This window comes from Quercus suber, unplaced genomic scaffold (genome assembly GCF_002906115.3).
Source record: "Quercus suber isolate HL8 unplaced genomic scaffold, Cork oak 2.0 scaffold_825, whole genome shotgun sequence".
Classification (NCBI taxonomy): domain Eukaryota; kingdom Viridiplantae; phylum Streptophyta; class Magnoliopsida; order Fagales; family Fagaceae; genus Quercus; species Quercus suber.
Genome location: NW_027070255.1, coordinates 13443 through 33227, shown reverse-complemented (window position 1 = coordinate 33227; position 19785 = coordinate 13443). Strand labels below are relative to the sequence as shown.

At 35.7% G+C, this 19785-nt stretch overlaps 1 protein-coding gene and 1 pseudogene across 1 annotated transcript; both read left to right on the top strand.

The window, feature by feature from the left end:
* Positions 1-8663: 8663 nt before the first annotated feature.
* Positions 8664-11761, top strand: LOC111983099 (receptor-like protein 6). Its single transcript, XM_065767579.1, has 3 exons — positions 8664-8834; positions 9007-11202; positions 11480-11761. The coding sequence occupies exons 1-3, from the start codon at positions 8664-8666 to the stop codon at positions 11759-11761; spliced, it is 2649 nt and encodes an 882-aa protein (XP_065623651.1).
* A 2974-nt stretch (positions 11762-14735) lies between these two features.
* On the top strand, positions 14736-15507 carry LOC112017666 (putative Peroxidase 48; annotated as a pseudogene).
* The last annotated feature ends 4278 nt before the right edge of the window (positions 15508-19785 follow it).

Below are 19785 nucleotides of genomic sequence, written 5' to 3'. Positions count from 1 at the left end.
CGCAATCGATTTAATTGCTCAACGAATAAAACCGTGACACGTGGCCACATAAATGGGATAAAATCCCCATAATATCCCTGGACGACGCTCTGGACAAGGGGGCAACTGATGTATAACCAAAAATCACATCTATGGTTCGTCCAGACGGGTCGTCCAGATAGTTGGGGTTAGCCAAACATCAGGCCATCTTCAATTCGTCCAGACATCTCGTCCTTGGGATGTTGGGCAATTGATCACTCCAGGGAATCCAATCGAGAGAATCGTCCATGCACAAGGTGCATGGACGACCACACAACGACACAGCGAAGAGTCGTCCATGCGCAGAGCACATGGACGACTACGCCAACACTTGGCGAACTTCGTAGCGGTTCATCAACCCGCGTTCATCACCGCCAATCCCTCCACTGCATGTAACTTCCAACGGCGGTTATGATTTTTTGTAGCCGTTGAGGAGGTTATGTCCGAATTCCAAGATCCTAGGGGAAGTTATTGAACTAGTAACCGCCCTAGAGTACCCTATATAAGGCCTGGTCTTCACCATGCAAAGGTATGAATTTCCTGAGATTTTACATTGAATAAAGTTAGAACTCCATTAGAAGAGAAACTAACTTCATCATCGGAGGGTGTTTGGCCGGCTCACCCCGGTCACCCTTTGACTGTTTTCTCTCTTTGTAGGCCTCCGCTAGCGCTGTAGTCCACCGAAGCCGAAGTGTTCAACTAACTGATCCCATACATCATCAATTTTTTATTTAAAAAAAAACTAACTTAAATGGAAATATGATTTAATCTACAATTTTGTCCTTCCTCCCTCTTATTTGTTATATAAATAAATTGAATTACATTTGTGTTTATTTAAACATTACTATTTACTTTGAGTAAAAAGGAAAAAAATGGAGATCTGTATAACATGATTGCTATATGATAACATGATTGCCACACAGGGACGGAACCATGTACAAGCTGAGGGGGGCTGTGGGACCCCCCAACCAAATTTTTTAAAAAATATTAAATAGTAGGTATATATTTAAGATTTTGGAAAATAGGCCCAAGAAAAATTATATTTGCCCCCCTCGACTACGAATCCTAATTTCATCCCTGTTGCCACATGATAAATTGATAACATGATTGTTGGGTCAATACAGGGACCCGGAGAACATGATTCCTACATCTTCAGTTTGCAACTTTGCAATTTGAAACACACTAGCTATTTTATAGTCCAAATTTCACGCTGGATAATAGAAGGAAGACTATAAAACATTAAAACACAAAACTATAATAGATGATCAAACAATAAGTATGATATTTTATTTTATTTATCTTTTAATTTTTCATAAATGAACTTCAGTTGTAATTGAGTATTAAATTTATTAAAGCTTAGGTAATAGAGTTTTATGTGGAATAAACATTTTAACAATTAATAAGAAACTTAATATTTTGGTAATAATGTTTCATTTAAAACACAAAACTATAATAGATTATCAAAAAAATATGTATTAAATTTTATTTTATTTTATTTTTTAATTTTTAATAAATGAACTTTAGGTGTAATAGAATATTAAATTTATTAAAGCTTAGGTAACAGAGTTTTTACATGGAATAAACACCTTAAAAATTAATAAGTAACTTAATATTTTGGTAATAATTGATATATCTACTTAGCATAAGCAAAGGATAGTCACTTGGGTAAATTGAATTGAATTTTGGTTGTCTTAAAATACCAGGAGGTGGTCGATCAATTGAACCATAAGACTCTTGGCATCCAATTCCCATTTGTCAAGTCCATTAAAACAACATCATTTAGTGAAAAATATAAATAAAGAAATAAAGTTAAAATTGGACACAAAACTGATGAAATGACTAAATTGAGAAAAAAATGAAAATGAAATAAAAAAGTATGTATTAAAATTAAAGAAACAAAATGAAATAAAATTAGAGGATGTAATTTGTAATACATATAATGTTTTATCAAAATTTTCTCCATATAATTATCATTTTTTTTTTGGTTAAATATAAAAATGATTCGAGCAAAAAAGAAAAAGAGAAAAAAAGATGACATTAAACGGCCTCTGACAATACCATTTCTACAAGTTCAATCTAGCATGGTTAATTCAGACATCCAGACATATATGATTGGTACGCGTTCAAAGATTGCTTGCTACACGTTCAATATCTGCAACGACTCAGCAATCTGAACAAACAATTCTATAGACCAAAATTCAAGGTAGGTAATAATAGATGGACCCCGCAGAATATATATGACTTCCCAAGTCTTCGCAAGTTAAACTTCAAGAAATATTAACAAGGGTATCTAGGATATATGTAAGAAATAGAAATAACGTAATTCAGCAAAAAAAGAAAAAAAGAAATAGAAATAACGTAAGGTTATTTTTTTGACTCTTTTCTATAGCAAATGAGAACTGCGCAATTCAACAATTATGCCAAGAGGATGCCTTATTTCTTATTTGCTGGGTGGGTGGATCCTTTACAATGTGCTAAATGTCCAGCATAAATGTCATAGGTTTATTATTTTTATAAGCCAATGGTCCTAAATAGCCAGAGACAAATATATCCACTATAGGTATCAATATGAGTGAATCTAGATCTAAAGTATATGGGACTATTATGATTCTTGTGCATAAGGAGTTTTTAGTTTCTTAAATCTGAGCCGGATAATCTGATTTTTTTCACTTTCAAAACTAGTTCTTATACCTATAAAAAAAAAAGAAAAAGAAACTAGTTCTTATAAATAAAAAAAATAGAGTAACCCATCCAGTCAAAATTTTTTTTTTTTTTTTTTTTTTAAATGTAACCTTCAAGAGACAATTCACGCTAGTTAATAGAGTGACCCACAAGACCTTAATTTTCTCTTTTTAAAGAGACACGAGACCTTAATTTTCCATATCATGGGCCAAAGACTTTTTGAAACATTTTACCGGGTTAAAGTCTTTTCTAAAAGATAATGGGAGTTGAGAAGGTAAAGAAAACTAAAGCGCCCAACCCATAGAATACACTAACACTAGGGATTAGAATTGTGTCGTGGCTGATAATCATGGTTTTGGACCTTATGGTCTGCCGCTGGGTTCCTATAGGCCAAAAACCTACCAACTCATAGCCACAAAATTCACTCCATATTTTTCATCACCTTTCACAGCGTACACAAACTGCTTAAGTCTGTATATATATAAATCATTCATAGACACCAACCCAAGTAGTTTTAGGATTTATTACATCCATCAACACCATTATTACTAAGAAGATTAGTGATACATTCCTCTCTTCTAAGAAAGTATAGGGCCTGACAACTTTTTGGAGTTTTAATTTGAACAAATTATAATTCACGGTTTATTATTATTATTATTATTATTATTTTATAAATAATGCAACAATACACAAAACATACTGTATATAGTTTGGATTAACTTAGGTTTGACTTTCTTTAAATAAATTTTAATTAAATTAGGTTTATCCTTCTCTATAAATTATCTAATTGATTTATTGAATAAAACTCACTAAATATAGGCTAAATTACAAATTTTACTCAAACTTTGCATTGTTCTCAACTCAGTGCTTTTTTTTTTCACTGTTTTTTCTGTTTTATTTTTTTTTATTTGAGTCCTTTAATTTTCATTCATTTTCAATTTAGCTCTTCCATTTGATCCACCTCATAGAATTCACTAAAACAACATCGTTTTATAAAGTGAAAATCTAAAACTTATGGTGAGTTCGGACAAAATTGACAAAATGACTAAATTGATACTAGATTACAGTTGAAAGACTAAAATGGGGGGAAATGAAATATAAATGTCTAATTTGAAAATTTATTAAAGTTATGTATTTTGTAAGTTGTAACGAAGGCTATGTTTCTAATAGTCATATTCCAGCTCAGCTACAAAACGGTATTGTATAGTTAATGTAAACAGTAATATTTTGGTTCAATGAGGATTCATTTAAGTTGAGTGACGTCGTTTTGATAAGCCCGTTAACTAAAGCTAGATGACATCACATTTTGATCTTGCTTGTCTTCCTCCCAGAGCTTCAGCTTCCAAGTACCGTTTATAAAAATGAGTTTTCTTGATTATTAGATGGGAAAATAAATCATTTTTTTAATTAATTTGAACAAAAAGAAAGGGATGACATAAAACTAATTTAGATAACATGATTGCTACATGTTTAATCGGTTGCCACATGTTTTGTCTATAACTTTGCAAGTTGCATCAAACAATTCTAATATAGTCTAAAATTCCAAGATTATAGCAATTAAAGAAAAAAATTTTGAGACTTGAATTTTCAAAGTATTTTGAAGTTCCAAAGAATGATCAAAGACTTGTTAAAATGCTAATAGGATTTAAGTTTTCTAATGATATTTCCCTTAAAAAAAAAAAAAAAAGACTTTTGATGGTGTCACACATTTTCAAAGTTGAAGGAATTTGGCGTATCAATGACTTAAAAAATGAATGATATCATTTTCTTTCATAAAAATTTTAAGATATAAAAGCAACTAATTAAATTTTTCTTAGTTGTTACCTCTAAACCAACTCCCCCCAATTAGTTGTTATTAAAATATTACATATGAATGTATACATATTTAGAAAAATGCTGTCTATTTTATAACAAATAGTAATTAATAACTTCAGGGTGTTTATGAAAGAAAATTATTTGCATTTTGACCAAAATTATCAAAAGATGGTTAAAAGGATTAAAAGTTAAAAAAAATACTAATTTATCTCTTCATAGTATTTATCAAATAATAAGAAATATGAGTTTTACATAAGGGAAAAAAAACAAAAAAAACAAAAACAAAATATTTTAAGCACTGTAGAGGTCCCTTTCTTGCTTTCTTTCCCACATTAGAGATGCACAGAGTAGGGCCAATGAGCATATGCCTCATGGTTTGATGTGTTGAACAATTTTGTTACAATCTAAAAAAGATTATATGCTGACCAAGAGCTTTGTAGTTGAATTGACATCTCCCCATGTACAATGAGTTTAACAGCATGTTGTAATTATCTCTAATATATATATATATAAGTATAAAGGGAAACAAAACATATTTATCAATATAAATCCCATCCCATTTGAAAGTAGCTCTTATGATTTAGCATGAAGCAAAATAAAAGTGACAACAATTAAATTTTTGTCAATAGTTGATCTAAAAAGGCTTTAGAAATGTTTCATTGACCAAGAATGAGAATGCAACTGGAATACACAAGAATTTTATTGGCATATATATAATTTCCTTAGCAAAAGGAATGGAAAATATCTTCAAAGTTATTGGAATGACTAAATTGAAAATATATTTAAAGTTAAAGACTGAAATGAAAGAAAGAAAAAACTTAAATGATTAATTTGAAAATAAGTTTAAGTTGGAGGATGTAATTTGGAGCTTAAACTTGAATAAATATGTGTTATATAAAAATATTCTTTCTTGAATTTTCTTGATTAGTGCATGGGATACTAAAGAGTAGATAACTAGATATGTAATTATAGACAATTTAAATTTAAAATTTTAATTTATTTGAGGAAAAAGTAATGGATGACATAAAACTGATCATGTTAACATGATTGCTACAAGTTTGATTATTGTCACACGTTCAATTTGTAATTCGGTAATTTACATAATTTTTTTTTTTTAATATAATCCAAAATTTCAAGACTATAACTTTCTAAGTCTTTAGAAGTTTCAAACAATGACCAAAGATTTGGTGAGACGTTAACAGGATTAAAGTCTTCTAATGGTGTTACTCGTTTGCATGGTTGAAGGGATTTGGTATATCAATGATTTAAAACAAGTTGTGATTATTTTCTCCAAACATACAAATTTTAAGAGATAGAGCTACTAATTAAATGTTTCTTAAATATTACTTTGGAAGATTCCTAAATGCCACCACCCCACAACAAAAAACATGTATGTATAAATAGTAAGAAATGGGAACTGAGCAATGCTCAGAAATTCCAAAACCTTCTGATCTTGAGTTCTTGACTGCTAAATGTCTAGCACTAATGTCATAAGTTAATTATTTCCATGATGGTCCTAAAAAAAAAAAATAGGCAGAGACAAAACTTAAAAGTAAGAGCCCACTGAAATCAAAAGTTGATAAAATTATTATTATTTTTAATAAACAGTAGCTATTATGATAAACAGTAGATATAGATAACCCAAACAAACCCGATTTTTTTTCATTGTCAGAGCTACTTTTTATTTTTATTTTTTTTAATAAGAAGCTACTTTTTATAAATCAATGAATAATGCTAGAGATACAAATTATATGAATAAACGTCGAATAATTTTATGAATAATACTAGAAATACAAATTATTTTACAAAATTTTTTACCAATTGCTGATGTGATGAGTGATTATTGGTAAATGAAAAAGTGATATTAATAGTAGGCATAGATAAAAATTAATAAGAAGTTGACCATATTAACATTTTATAAAAATATTATAAAATATTTTATGATCATAGCTTTACTCTAATTCTATAGTCCAAAAACTCTACACTGTACGCTAGTGAACCACAACCACAAGACCATAGATATTAAAGATATATACGTAATAGAGTGTGACCCACAAGACCTTTAATTTTCTAAGTCATTGGCCCAACCCATAAAATAAAGCTAAGACCCCATCAAAAAAAAAAAAAATAAATAAATAAATAAATAAAGCTAAGACGAGGGATTAGAATTGTCTACATTTGGCTGATCTTTTTTATTTTTTTGATGAAAACACTCTTTAACTTCATTCAATAAACTAGGACAAAAAGTCCATAGACAGTACATCATAAAAAAGTTGGTCAGCAATAGATGGTGGATAGTCCTCCACCCAGATTACACTTTCCAGAATTGGTTTGGCTTCTTTAGCCATTACATGAGCAGCTATATTGTTGCTTCTCCTCGTGTGGGAGATCTTCTAGTTATCAAATTTCTTGAGCCACCACGGGATACCTTCAGAAACCTTTTGGATAGAGATGGCAGGGCTAACCACGCCATTAAGAGCTTGAACCATTGCCAGCGAATCTCCTTCTACAACAACATTCTTTAGACCCATATCTGATGCCAACAAAATACCTTCTTCGACAGCCTTTGCTTCGGCCTCAATTGCACCCAAAGGCAAACATATTTTCTTACTCATTGCTCCCATAATCTCTCCATTAGCATTTCTAATAACCACCCCCACCCCTATACTACCTTGCTCCTTGAAAACCTCCCCATCCACATTGATCTTATACCAATTGGGTGGCGGCGGGGACCATTTCTTAGGGGGAAGCTTGAGTTTTAGGGGGTCACAGGGCGTGTGATCTCAGAATTCATTTGCATACCTTCGAGCTTCCAATGCTATTTCTCTCCCCTATTTGCCTTGTCCTCCATGTCTAATAACATTCCTGTTGTTCCAAAGACTCCACCTTGCAGTAGCAAAGACCTCCCAATCGTTAACCCCAGAATGCTCTCGTAGCCACCAAAGAACATCAATAAATTCCTCTAAAGGGGGGATCTGATCAGCATGCTTTACTTTCAGTTCTGCCTAAGTATCCTTTGCTGTATTGCAACTCCACAAATGTGTCCTGTGGTTTCTTTTTCGCCGCAACTGTCACATTTATCATTTGTGGCCACCTTTCGCTGCTTTAAGCCGTGCTTGGTAGGTAGGACGTTCCTACATGCTCGCCACATAAAGTGCTTAATTTTACTTTGGCACTTTAAATGCCATATAGCTTTCCATAGGGCTTGCATTTTGGAGTTGTTTGAGCCTTCAGACCTGTGGTTCTTTGACTTAGCTTCCTTAAGCATCTTATAGGCAACTTTGTAGGCACTGTTCACTGAAAAGGTCCCATTGGGAGTTTTTGTCCATACCTAGGAATCTTCTGGGGCCATTGGGCTTATTGGGATGCCAAGGATTACCTCTGCTTCATGGGGTAAGAAAATGGTTCTAATAAGGTCTGCATTCCACCCTCTGCCTTCATCATCCATCAGACCCGACACCATTTCCACACCTCCTCTAATCTGGACTTTTGGGCTTATTACCTTGTACGTATCAGCCACTGGTAGCCATCTATCATTCCATATGTGTACCCTCCTTCCATTTCCAATCAGACCCCATTTTGATAACCTCCCTTGCCGATAGGATGCTTCTCCAAATGTAGGAAGGCCTTTTCCCTATTTGAGCCTCCATGAAGGTTGACCCCGCGAAATACTTTGCTTTGAAAACTTTATGAACTAGAGAGTCAGGGTTTTCTTGAATTCACTAGCCCTGTTTTGCCAACAACGCCAAATTAAATGCCTTCAAGTCCCTAAACCCTAACCCACCTTCAAGCTTCGGCCTACACAGCTTTTCCCAAGAAAACCAAGCTAATTTTCTTTCATTTGCCTTTTGCCCCCACCAAAATCTGCCCATCAAGGCCTACATTTGCCTGATTTGATAATCGTAGTTATGATCTCTTGTCTATAAATATATATCTCTATGCTATCTCCTTTCCTAAAACAACACCCAAAAATTCATCAAAAAAAAAAAAAAAAAAAAAACACCCGAAATATTTCTTATCATTCCTTCTGAATCTAATTTCTAAAACCACCTAGGGCAAATATGGAGCGGGTATTACTCTTACTCATTTGCTTCCTCTTCCTTTCTCAACCTAATAATTGTCACTCTCCTCTCTCTTTTAATTCATCAATGCCTCTTTGCCATTCATACCAATCCTCCGCTTTGCTCCATTTCAGAAACTCTTTTTTTGACCGCGATTCTGATTATTATTGTGATTTGTATTCTATCCTCCGAAGAATTCATGGAAAGTGGGTACAGATTGTTATGGGTGGGATGGGGTCACCTGTGATACGATTACAGGTCATGTCATTGTTGTCGACCTCAGTTGGAGTCGGATTTATGGTCCCATCCATCCTAATTCCACCCTTTTCTCTCTTCGCCACACCAATCCTCAGCTTTGCTCCATTTCAGAAACTCTTTTTCTGACCGCGATTCTGATTATTATTGTGATTTGTATTCTTATCCTCCGAAGAATTCGTGGAAAGTGGGTACAGATTGTTGTGGGTGGAATGGGGTCACCTGTGATACGATTACAGGTCATGTCATTATTGTCGACCTCAGTTGTAGTCGGCTTTATGGTCCCATCCATCCTAATTCCACCCTTTTCTCTCTTCACCATCTCCAGCGGCTCAACCTTGCTTACAACCATTTCAATCGCTCCGCAATTTCATCTAAGTTTGGTGGCTTTGCAAACATGACGCATCTCAACCTCAGTGGGTCCTCTTTCATTGGTAATTTCCCATCTGAAATCTCCCATTTATCGAAACTGGTTTCACTTGATCTCTCTCTGAATGATGGCATAATAATGAAAACTTCTAGTTTGAAAAGGCTTGTTCAAAACCTAACCCATCTAACTGAACTTTTTTTGAATGATGTTAACATGTCTTTTGTTTCACCTAATTCTTTCATGAATTTGTCTTCCTCTTTGACATCACTTAGTCTTCGTTATTGTGGATTGAAAGGGAGATTCCCAGATAATATATTCCACCTTCCAAACCTCCAGCTGCTCTGGCTTGGTTACAACGACAATCTCACCGATTCCCTTCCAACGTATAACTGGAGTACTCCTCTCAAGTCCTTGGAGCTCTCTGGAACTGAATTCACAATTGACTTACCTAATTTAATAAGCAATCTCAAGTCCTTAAAAAAATTGTACCTCAAAGGATGCAATTTCATAGGATCATATCCAACATTTCTTCCTAATCTCACACAAATCACTTCTTTGGCCCTCTCAGATAATAACTCTGGTGGTCAGTTTCCATGGTCCCTCCTAAACTTTGAAGTTCTTACTTACTTAGATCTCTCACGCAACAATTTCATAGGGCAGCTTCTGGAAGTTATGACAAACTTGACCCAAATTTTCTCTTCAAATAATTCTTCTAATAGTCAACTAGTCAACAAGATTCCTTCCAATCTAGAATTTCTCATCTTATCTGGTAACTTATTGAATGAGACAATACCATCTTGGGTGTATATAATACCATCTTTGCGTTACTTATATCTTGGTCATAACCAATTCACTGGGCATATTGGCGATTTCCAGCATAACTCATTGGTTGGTCTTGGGTTGAATAATAACAACCTAAGTGGTCCCCTTCCATTGTCAATCTCTAAATTGGTGAGCCTTCGTTTTCTAGTTGTCTCCTTCAATAATTTAAGTGGCAATGTGGAGTCAAAAATATTCTTTAAGCTCAAAAATCTTATAGATCTTGAAATGTCAAGTAATCCTCTCTTGTCACTAAGCTTCTTCACCTTTGTCACCAATATCTTACCCAAAATTGTTTCATTACAATTGTCTTCTTCCAACATAACTGAAATTCCACACTTTTTACAAACTGCAAAATATATTGACCACTTAGACCTTTCCAACAACCAAATCAAAGGCAATATTCCAAAATGGTTTTTGGAGGTGGGGAAGGATTCATTGTATTACTTGAATCTTTCATACAACTCATTGACAAGTGTAGGACACCTTTCGTGGAAGAACTTGAGATATCTTGATTTTCGTTCTAACTTGCTTCAAGGACCACTTCCAGTACCTCCACTAGGCATATCTTTCTTTTCAGTCTCAAGGAATAATATAACTGGACAAATCTCTTCCTCATTTTGTAATCTCAGTTCTATTGAGTACCTTGATTTGTCTTATAATCACGTGAGTAACATGATTCCTCCATGTTTTGGAAACTTCAGTGACAATCTCATAGATCTGGATTTACAAAATAAGAATCTTAATGGCACCCTCCCAACGAAATTTGCAAAGGGATGTCGCTTGAGAAGTCTTAAACTCAATGGCAACCAATCTGAAGGGTCATTGCCACAATCATTGGTTTGTTGTAGAAAGTTGGAAGTTCTAGATTTTGGTAAAAAGAAGATTAATAGCTCCTTCCCTCGTTGGTTGGAAACTCTTCCAGAGTTGCGGGTTCTTATCTTGCGATCAAAAAACTTTCACGGTGCCTTAGGCAACCCCAAGACCAAATCCCCATTCCCAAATTTACGAATCATAGATCTCTCTCAAAATGAATTTGATGGGCATTTGCCGACAAACCTTTTTAAGTATTTAAAAGCCATGATGAATGTGAGTGTGACCAAAGGTAAATTGAAATATATGGGTGATGATTATTATCAAGATTTTTTGACAGTGGTGATGAAAGGGTTTTTCATTGAACTGGTAAAAATCCAAAGCCTATTCACAACCATCGATTTCTCCAACAATTATTTCAAAGGAGAACTTCCAAAGGAAATTGGAGAGCTTCGGTCATTGAAGGGGCTTAATTTTTCACACAATAATCTTTCAAGTCATGTGCCTCCATCGTTGGGAAATTTAACCAATCTTGAATGGTTAGATCTCTCCTCAAACAAGCTCATAGGTGAAATTCCTATACAATTAGTAGATATCACATCACTGGCAATTTTAAACCTATCAAAAAAACTATCTTTTTGGTCAGATACCTCAAGGTAAACAGTTCAATACATTTACGAATGATTCTTACAATGGTAACCGGCGGTTATGTGGATTTCCAATGACAAAAGCTTGTGGCAATGACGAGGGACCACCACCACGACCATCCACCATTCAAGAAGATGATTTCAAATTTGAAAATGGGTTTCATTGGAAAGTTGTATTATTGGGGTACGGCTGTGGATTCGTGTTCGAATTGGTTTTGGGTTATCTTGTATTCTCAAGTGGAAAACCTAAATGGATATTGAATATTGTTTTTAGAGAATGACATAACAAGATATGAGGATCCACGAAGAATGCTTGTGGAGAAACTCATTGAAGAAGAATTTGATGGATGCAAACACTGGTGTTAGGTATATTCTTATATACTAATATATTAGAAAATACATTGTTTCATAATTTTGGTTACTTTGTAATTTCTTTTTAAATTGTAAAAGACAAATTTTAATTTTTAAGTTTCTTTCCACTTGATTTTTAAAAATAAAGGTTCCTTTCCACTTGTCAGGAATGTATGTACTTGTATTGGATTCTTGATCATCTGAAGGTGCACACAACATTGGGATGATTGACTATGAATTCATACAGAAACACCTCTCTAACTTCAAGGGGACCAGGCAGCTTGACCCAACTATAGTTTTTGATTTTTCTCGCTGAGATGAGAATAAGGTGCCAAGACAGTAATATGACCACAACTCATTTTTCTTCTTCATCCATGGCATCATTGGAATGAGTGTGTCTGCAGTGGGGATGTCATTTTTGCAGGCATTGTCATCCTAGATATCATCTAGGTTAAGTTCGGACACTCACTACTATCAGAGCTTGAAAAAAGGGGGGATGACTCCTTTTTGCCGATCAGCAATTGATGGCTAATGAGAAGACCGTGAGACTGGTAAGTCTTATGCTTCAAATGCCAGATCAACCTTTTGAATGGACTTTGCTTGGGCAATGATGAAGATGTCAGGGCTTAATGTTCTTACTCGATCTCAAGGTCTGGTATGACGGAACCGCTCCTTGCTTTTGGTCAGGTTCTATGTGACAGTCTTGACCATAATGAACTCTTGATATTTGTTGATGTGGGCCGTGTGGCTTGAATTGCCACAAGCCCAAGTCAAGTAGTATTAGGAAACCAAATTCAACTAGGAATATGATTCCTAGTAATAGCCGACCTATAATATATATATATATAATATATTTTAGGTTATGAGATGAAGAAGCAGCCGTGTGTGAGAGAGAATTAGAGAATTCCTAAAACCTAGCAGCAACCGCATAAGAAGAAGAATAGTGTTTTCTTGTCTTGTGGGTGAGAGAGAGTGCTAGGGTGTAATTGAGATTTGGGTTTCTTGAGAGTGTTTTTGTGCACTATTGTATCTCCCTATTTTATAGTGAAATTTCTCCGTCGTCTCCGTGGAGGTAGGCAGTTTGCCGAACCACGTAAATTCTTGTGTTCTTTGTGTGTGCTTGTTATTTAATTTCCGCTTATTTACTGTTATTGATTGGAGTCCTGGGGTGCTATCTGCACAACAAGTGGTATCAGAGCTAAGGTTAGGATTCAATCCTTTGAACACAGTAAAGATGTCAAGCACAAAGTATGATGTAGAGAAGTTTNTTCATGATTCCACCCTTTGATGAGTATGAATAGCCCAAATCATCCAATACTCCTAAAGAAATCAAATTCTTTCTAAGATCTGGAACATGTCTGACATTACTAAGAACTCTCACAACTCCATCAAACATCTTGATCTTCACGGTACCAATCCCAATAACCGGGCATGTAGCATCATTACCCATTTGGACCATACCACCGTTGTAAGGCTTGTACGTGTCAAACCAATCTTTCTTTGGAGTCATATGATAAGAGCATGCTGAATCTAAAATCCAAGATTCCAATAGAACGTTGTTACTTGATGAAACTGAAAGTAAATCTGCACCAGCTTCACTGTCATCTGATGTTTCTTCAGCAACACTAGCTGATTCTAGGGGCTTCTTTCCATTCTTCTTCTCCTCTAAATGCTCTTTCAACTCTTTACATTGATTCTTGTAGTGTTCTTTCTTGTGACAATAAAAGCACTCTACATCTTTCTTTGCACGTGACTTAGACTGTGATCTGTTCCTGTTGGAGTTCCGTCCTCTTGACCTGCTTCTACCTTTATTGCTTGACTCAGACTTTACAATAAGTCCATCAGCCTGAGAACCATCACCATCTTGCTTCATCTTTATGTGTGACAAGAGAGCACTAGTCACCTCCTCGAGTACTATAGTCTCTTTGCCGTACATCAACGTAGTCACTAGATGATCAAAAGAAGTAGGAAGCGACGCTAACAAGAGTAATGCTTTATCTTCGTCCTCATAATTCACCCCAAAACTTGACAGTTGGGTGTTCAACATATTAAACGTGTTGAGATGCTCCAACAGATCTGAACCTTCCTTCATATGCAAACTATACAGTTGCTTCTTCACGTACAACTTGTTTGTCAGATTCTTTCTCATATAAAGACCTTCTAGTTTTTCCCAAACCTCCTTTGCGGTCTTTGCTTCTAGGATGTTGTGAATGACCTCATCACCTAGGTTTAGACGAATAGCGCTAGCTGCTTTCTCATCCATCTCTACCCATTCTACATCCTCCATCGTTTCCGGTTTCTTCTCCTTCCCAAGCAAGGCCTTGTGAACTCCTTGTTGAATTAGGAGATCCTTCATCCGCCTTTGCCAAAGAGAAAAATTTCCCTTGCCACAAAACTTCTCTACATCATACTTTGTGCTTGACATCTTTACTGTGTTCAAAGGATTGAATCCTAACCTTAGCTCTGATACCACTTGAAACAAATGAAAATAATTGAATACCTTGAATTTTGAAACCTATAAAAAATATAAAATAAAATATAAAAAATACAAAGGATCATAAATTATCATACTTAATTAAACAAATCAAAGGCTCATAAAAATCTCTTACATAATTAAATATACTAATATTTCATAAAATCTCATACATATATTACACGCATATATATTTTTTCTCTTTTTGGAAAAACATCTCATACATAATTAACAAATTTGATTTTTCTTTTTCCAGTTTTTAGCCTTGGAAATCAAGAGACTCAACTTATTGTAGTCAACTAATTACAATACACTTGGTTGAGTTGATTTTTTTTTTCTTTTATTTTTTCTATGGTTTCCAAATCCTTTACCTCCACTTCTTACCAGCCAAGCTAAGCATAGCTATTTTGTGCTTTTGTCTGTTTTCTCTTATGTATATTATTTATTTTGCAATATCTAGCTGCTCTTTTTATTGGAATTCTCTGGTGAAAACTATTACATTTGACATCACAGGCTGGTGGCTCTTTCTATCCAGTGTTAAGAGGTCGGAGGGACAGCACTCATTCATATTTCAATGGACTGGCTGAGATTCCATGACCGGGTGATAATATAACACAGACACCTCACCTTTTTGCCCTTAGAGGTTTTGATGGAGGAGCAATAGTCAATCTTCTAGGTACTTACTAGCTAGGCCTTTTCTCATTTTACAAACCTGTTTTCTTGCAGTTGAAAAGAGTTTGAAATGTTCTTTGGGTTGCATCAGTTTTTGATCACCTGAAGGTGCACCCAACATTGGGAAGATTGGCTGTGAGTTCATACAGAAACGCCTCTCTGACTTCAAGGGGACAGGGCAGCCTGAACCAACCGTAGCTTCTGATTTCCTCACTGAGATGAGAATAAGGTGCCAAGACAGTAATAGGACCAACACTCAGCCTTCTTCTTAACCCATGGAATCGTTGGAAATGAGTGAGTGCATGAATTTACATCCAATCATTAAAGGGGAGAGGACTCCTTTTAGCTGATCAGCAGTTTCTGGCTAATGAGAATATCGCAAGACTGGTGAGGGCTTATGCTTTAAATGATGGATCAAACTTCCGAATGGACTTTTCTTGGGCAATGATGAAGATGTCAGTGCTTAATGTTCTGACTGGATTTCCAGGTCAGGTCCGACAGAACTGCTCCTTGCCTATGGTCATTTACTAAGTGACAGTCTTAACGATAATGAACTCTTGACATCTTTATTTTTTCTTATAAGCTTCTCTTTAAGTTCAGTGTTTGACTGTAGACGAAGCGATTTCTACATTTCTTGCATGTACTAATTTGAGTCTCTATATAATGGCAATGGCATAGAGTAGAAATATATTATGGCTGTTGAGTTCTTTAGAAATATAGAATTCCAATGTTTGGAATGTTACCAAAAGCTAACTATTATTTGGGGAGCTCATAATGTATCAATTTAAATTGGGGCCTTGGAGCATTCACATTAGACTCCACAATTTTAGCTAAACTAACTCTAAAAACTCTACTTTTACTATTTTAACAAGCATACGCCTTCATCAACCTCAATATTTATTGATTGGCTATGGAGGTTTTATTCAAAGGAAGAGAGAGAGAGAGAGAGCTAGCTTGGTCTAGTTGAGGGAGAGAGTGTAAGTGAGGAAGAGAGAAATGAATTAAAAATTGGCTGAAATTGAATTGTTGATAAGCAGTGCTCAATAAATGTATTGAAACATTGTTCATTTGTTAGCTATTTGGGAAATATTGTAGAGTCGTTTTAACTTATAAGGGACTTTTAGCTATTTTTTGTTAACTAAAAGTTGTTTCGACTAACTGGATTTACAAAATGCTTTTGCCATGGAGACCTATGTGGAAATGGATGTGGTTCTATAGGGAAGTTGTAACAGGGTTTTTTCTTCTTTTGGATTAGTCCTTCTTTGAAAGGGAACATCCTTAGAATGTATCGAACCAGCACATGCTTATGACTCTTTACACATCTTCTGATAGCCTACAACATAACTGAGTCAAAATGGAACTAGTCAAATGAATGGATTAGCAAATTTCACGCTCACAACTAAAAATGTAAAATCATTTGAAGAATAGTGCAAATTTAAAATAAATGTTCAATTTATTATTCAAATTCAACTTAATAAAATACATTGAATATGCTACTTTAAGCTAATAATAAGTATGGAAAAAGAAATTATTATGCACCGCCAGTTTTTGTTTTGAATACAAACAACGAAAAGGGCTATATTTTATTCACAGCTTTGATCGATACCTTGGGTTTCCTCTAAAGTTTGCAGACCGAGGCACCGGAGATTTCAATTTTTTTGTCCATAATGTTCAGTAGAAGCTTTCCGGTTGGCTGCTAGTCTGCTCTCCCTGGCAGGAAGACGGGTCCTCATTCAATCCTCATTAAACACCATACCTGATTATGTAATGCTAGGAGCTCTGCTTCTTGCCATAGTTTGCTCTGAGATTGATAGAGCCAATAGGAATTTCTTGTGGGGTTCCACCCCAGAAAAAAAGATGCACTTGGTTAATTGGAATACAGTTACTCTTCCTAAAGAGCATAGTGGGCTCGGCCTGCACGAGTCAAGACCTAGAAACCTCGCCCTTCTTCCAAAACTCAATTGGAGACTACTCTTTGAAGATCCTTCCCCTTGGGCTCAGGTCTTGAAGGCCGAAAACCTCTCCAACAACCCAAACAGCAACCCTTGGTCCTCTTAAGGTGCCAGCTCTCGCACCTGGGCCGCGTGCAAGGAAGCCAAGCCTCTCCTTGATTCTAGGTTGAGAAAGGTTATCATTTCTGGCATCAGCACATCCTTTTGGTTTGATATCTGGTCCCCAACTGGTACTCTTCGATCCCACCTCCATGGTCCTTTCAATATGGAAGAGAAACACCAGCTTGTCAGTCACATGATTGATAGCAATGGCAACTGAAACTTCCATCTTTCCTTTGACCACCCTACTCCCATTCTTAACATTTTGCAAGCTATCCCAGTCAATTTTGGATCCTCAGATGAGGATTCTCCAGCTTGGGCCTTTTCTAATGATGGAAATTTCACACTTCGGTCAGCCTATACTGCAGCAAAAAGGGTTAAACCTTGATCAAAGATGTCCCGTCTGCAATTCTGGCTCTAAATCCATCAATCATTTGCTCCGTGACTGCCCTCATTCTGTAAGCTTCTGGAATCGTCTCGGCACCCCCCCTCTGGCCTCATCCACACTTTCGGACTGCCTTTTTTAGATTGGTTTCGCGCCAACTGTACCTCCAAACTTGCTTCTCGACACCATCGTATCCCATGGCACCTTCTCTTCCTCTTCGGTATTTGGTCCATTTGGATCAACAGAAATAAGGTGGCCTTGCAATATACTCAGCCCGACCCCTATTTGTTGCAGGACTGTATTGCCAAAGCTCTAGAATTTCACTTCCTTACAACCCCTTCCCTTTCCCACATGCCAAAAGCTCGAGCCAACTGCAATTGGATTAAACCCCCTTCGGGCTGGTTCAAATTAAACACGGATGCTTCAGTTATTGACCACAAAGTTAGTGGTGGAGGCCTCATCCGTGACTCCGAGGGGCGGTGGGTTCAAGGTTTTACTAGGCACATTGGCATCGCCTCTGTCCTCATGGCAGAACTATGGGCACTCCGTGATGTCATTCATATGGCAAGGCACCTTAATATCCGCAATCTCATTATAAATGTGTGGACTCTGCTGAAGCTATTAAACTCCTTTCCTCCCCATCCAACTCTAATAGGCTAACCCAACCTTTGGTCAATGATTGCAGGGACACTCTCGAAGCTTTCTAGCAAGTCCGTCTCCTTCACTGCTACAAGGAAGCCAACAGCGCAGCTGATTCTCTTGCAAAAATTAGGTGTGCTCAATCGGAGCTTTTTGTTTCTTCTGTAACCCCTCCCTTATCTGTTATAGAGGTCTTAAACTATGATAGCACACATGTAGCCGCTAGCAGCAGCCTTTTTGTACCTGACCCACCTTCCAGCGGGCTAATGCTTTTATAATACTATCCTTTTAACCAAAAAAAAAGAAAAAAAAGAAAAAAAAGAAAAAGAAAAGCAATGTGTTCTCATCAGCATAGTGAGTACAACCAAATCACCTCTTCTATTGCCTCTTTAGTTTACTTCTTGTGCTTATAGGCTTCCTCCTCTCTTGCCAGTTGCATAAGACCATTCTTCAAAAACAAAACAGCATTCATTATAGGTTTGTAGAGAGAAGAGTACTCATCCATAATGCAATGTGATACTTAAAACAAGATACTATGTACGTTTTCCAACAGACCACAAAACTTGAGTCAGTTTACTTCACTTTGGAAATATAATTCCATCAACCATGAGTTATGGACTCTTGCTGAGAATCATGTTCTAATGCAAAATAGTGGAACTTCTACCATTTTAATTTCAATGATTATGATTTTATTCATTTATAAAAATCTGCATTGAATCATGGGCTAGGTTTGCTTGCCTACCAATTGATTTATGATCTTGTTATTCATGTTGATAACTCTTTCTATGAGCCCTAAATGCCTCTTGAATTTATGAAATAAAAAATATTATGTTAGGACAACACTAAGTTTTCTGCTAATTTACAACAACACTAAACTCACCTTTGCTTTTTTTTTTCCAAGTAAATTAGGTAGGGATCCTAAAAAGGGAAAGGTATGCTTTTGTTACATTAACTTCTTCTTTTATATAGCTTATTTGATCAAACATCTATCAAAACTAGAAGATGCTAACAAATATGAATTTTAGACTGCCTCCATCTTATAGGCCCCAAACACAGCACAAAGGTTTTCTGAAGAGTAGCTGATTAATATGCATTAGTTAATAATTGCAGTCTATAGGGGAAGCAACTATTATGCTTGAACCAACAGTTGATCCAATTCTTCTTATATATCTTCTGGAATCATTAACCTTGAACAAAATGCTCTCCCATTGCTGTATATTCGCCATATCTATAAAATATTAGCCAAACTTCATTTTTTAGTAGAATACCAAGATCTCATAAGCCAATCATTTTGGCTACATAGAGATAGTGCTTCCAATGCTAAGAAGGAATAAAAATTTTACACATGGAGGTACAAGACCATAGAAAGGCATGGATAATTTAATATGCACACATAGTGGAGCATTAACCCACAACCTCAGCTTCCATCCAAGTATAATGTAAAGAGGAAGTGCCAGTTGGGTTATTTCAACTAAGAACCTAAGAGTTTGTTTGGTTGAGTGGATTTTAGGGGGTATGGAAAAGGGGGAGAAAATATGGAGAGAAAATGATTTTTTTTTGGAGTATTTAGTTGGATTGATTTTAGGAGAAAAAATTAGTGGGGCCCGTTGTTTTTTCTCTGGGCCCACCAAAATGTTTTTTTCCTCTAATTTAGAGAGGAAACTCAGGTGAATTTGCTTAACCATTCTAGTTCCCTTTTTTTTTTCTTTTTTTTTTTTCCTCCTTAGATAAAAT

Excerpts from the sequence above, each read along its gene's own strand:
- LOC111983099 (XM_065767579.1), top strand. The coding sequence starts at position 8,664 with ATGCCTCTTTGCCATTCATACCAATCCTCCGCTTTGCTCCATTTCAGA. Across the intron at positions 8,835-9,006 it reads CACCTGTGATACGATTACAG|AATTCGTGGAAAGTGGGTAC; the intron begins GTCATGTCATTG and ends TATCCTCCGAAG. Across the intron at positions 11,203-11,479 it reads AAGGGTTTTTCATTGAACTG|ATACCTCAAGGTAAACAGTT; the intron begins GTAAAAATCCAA and ends CTTTTTGGTCAG.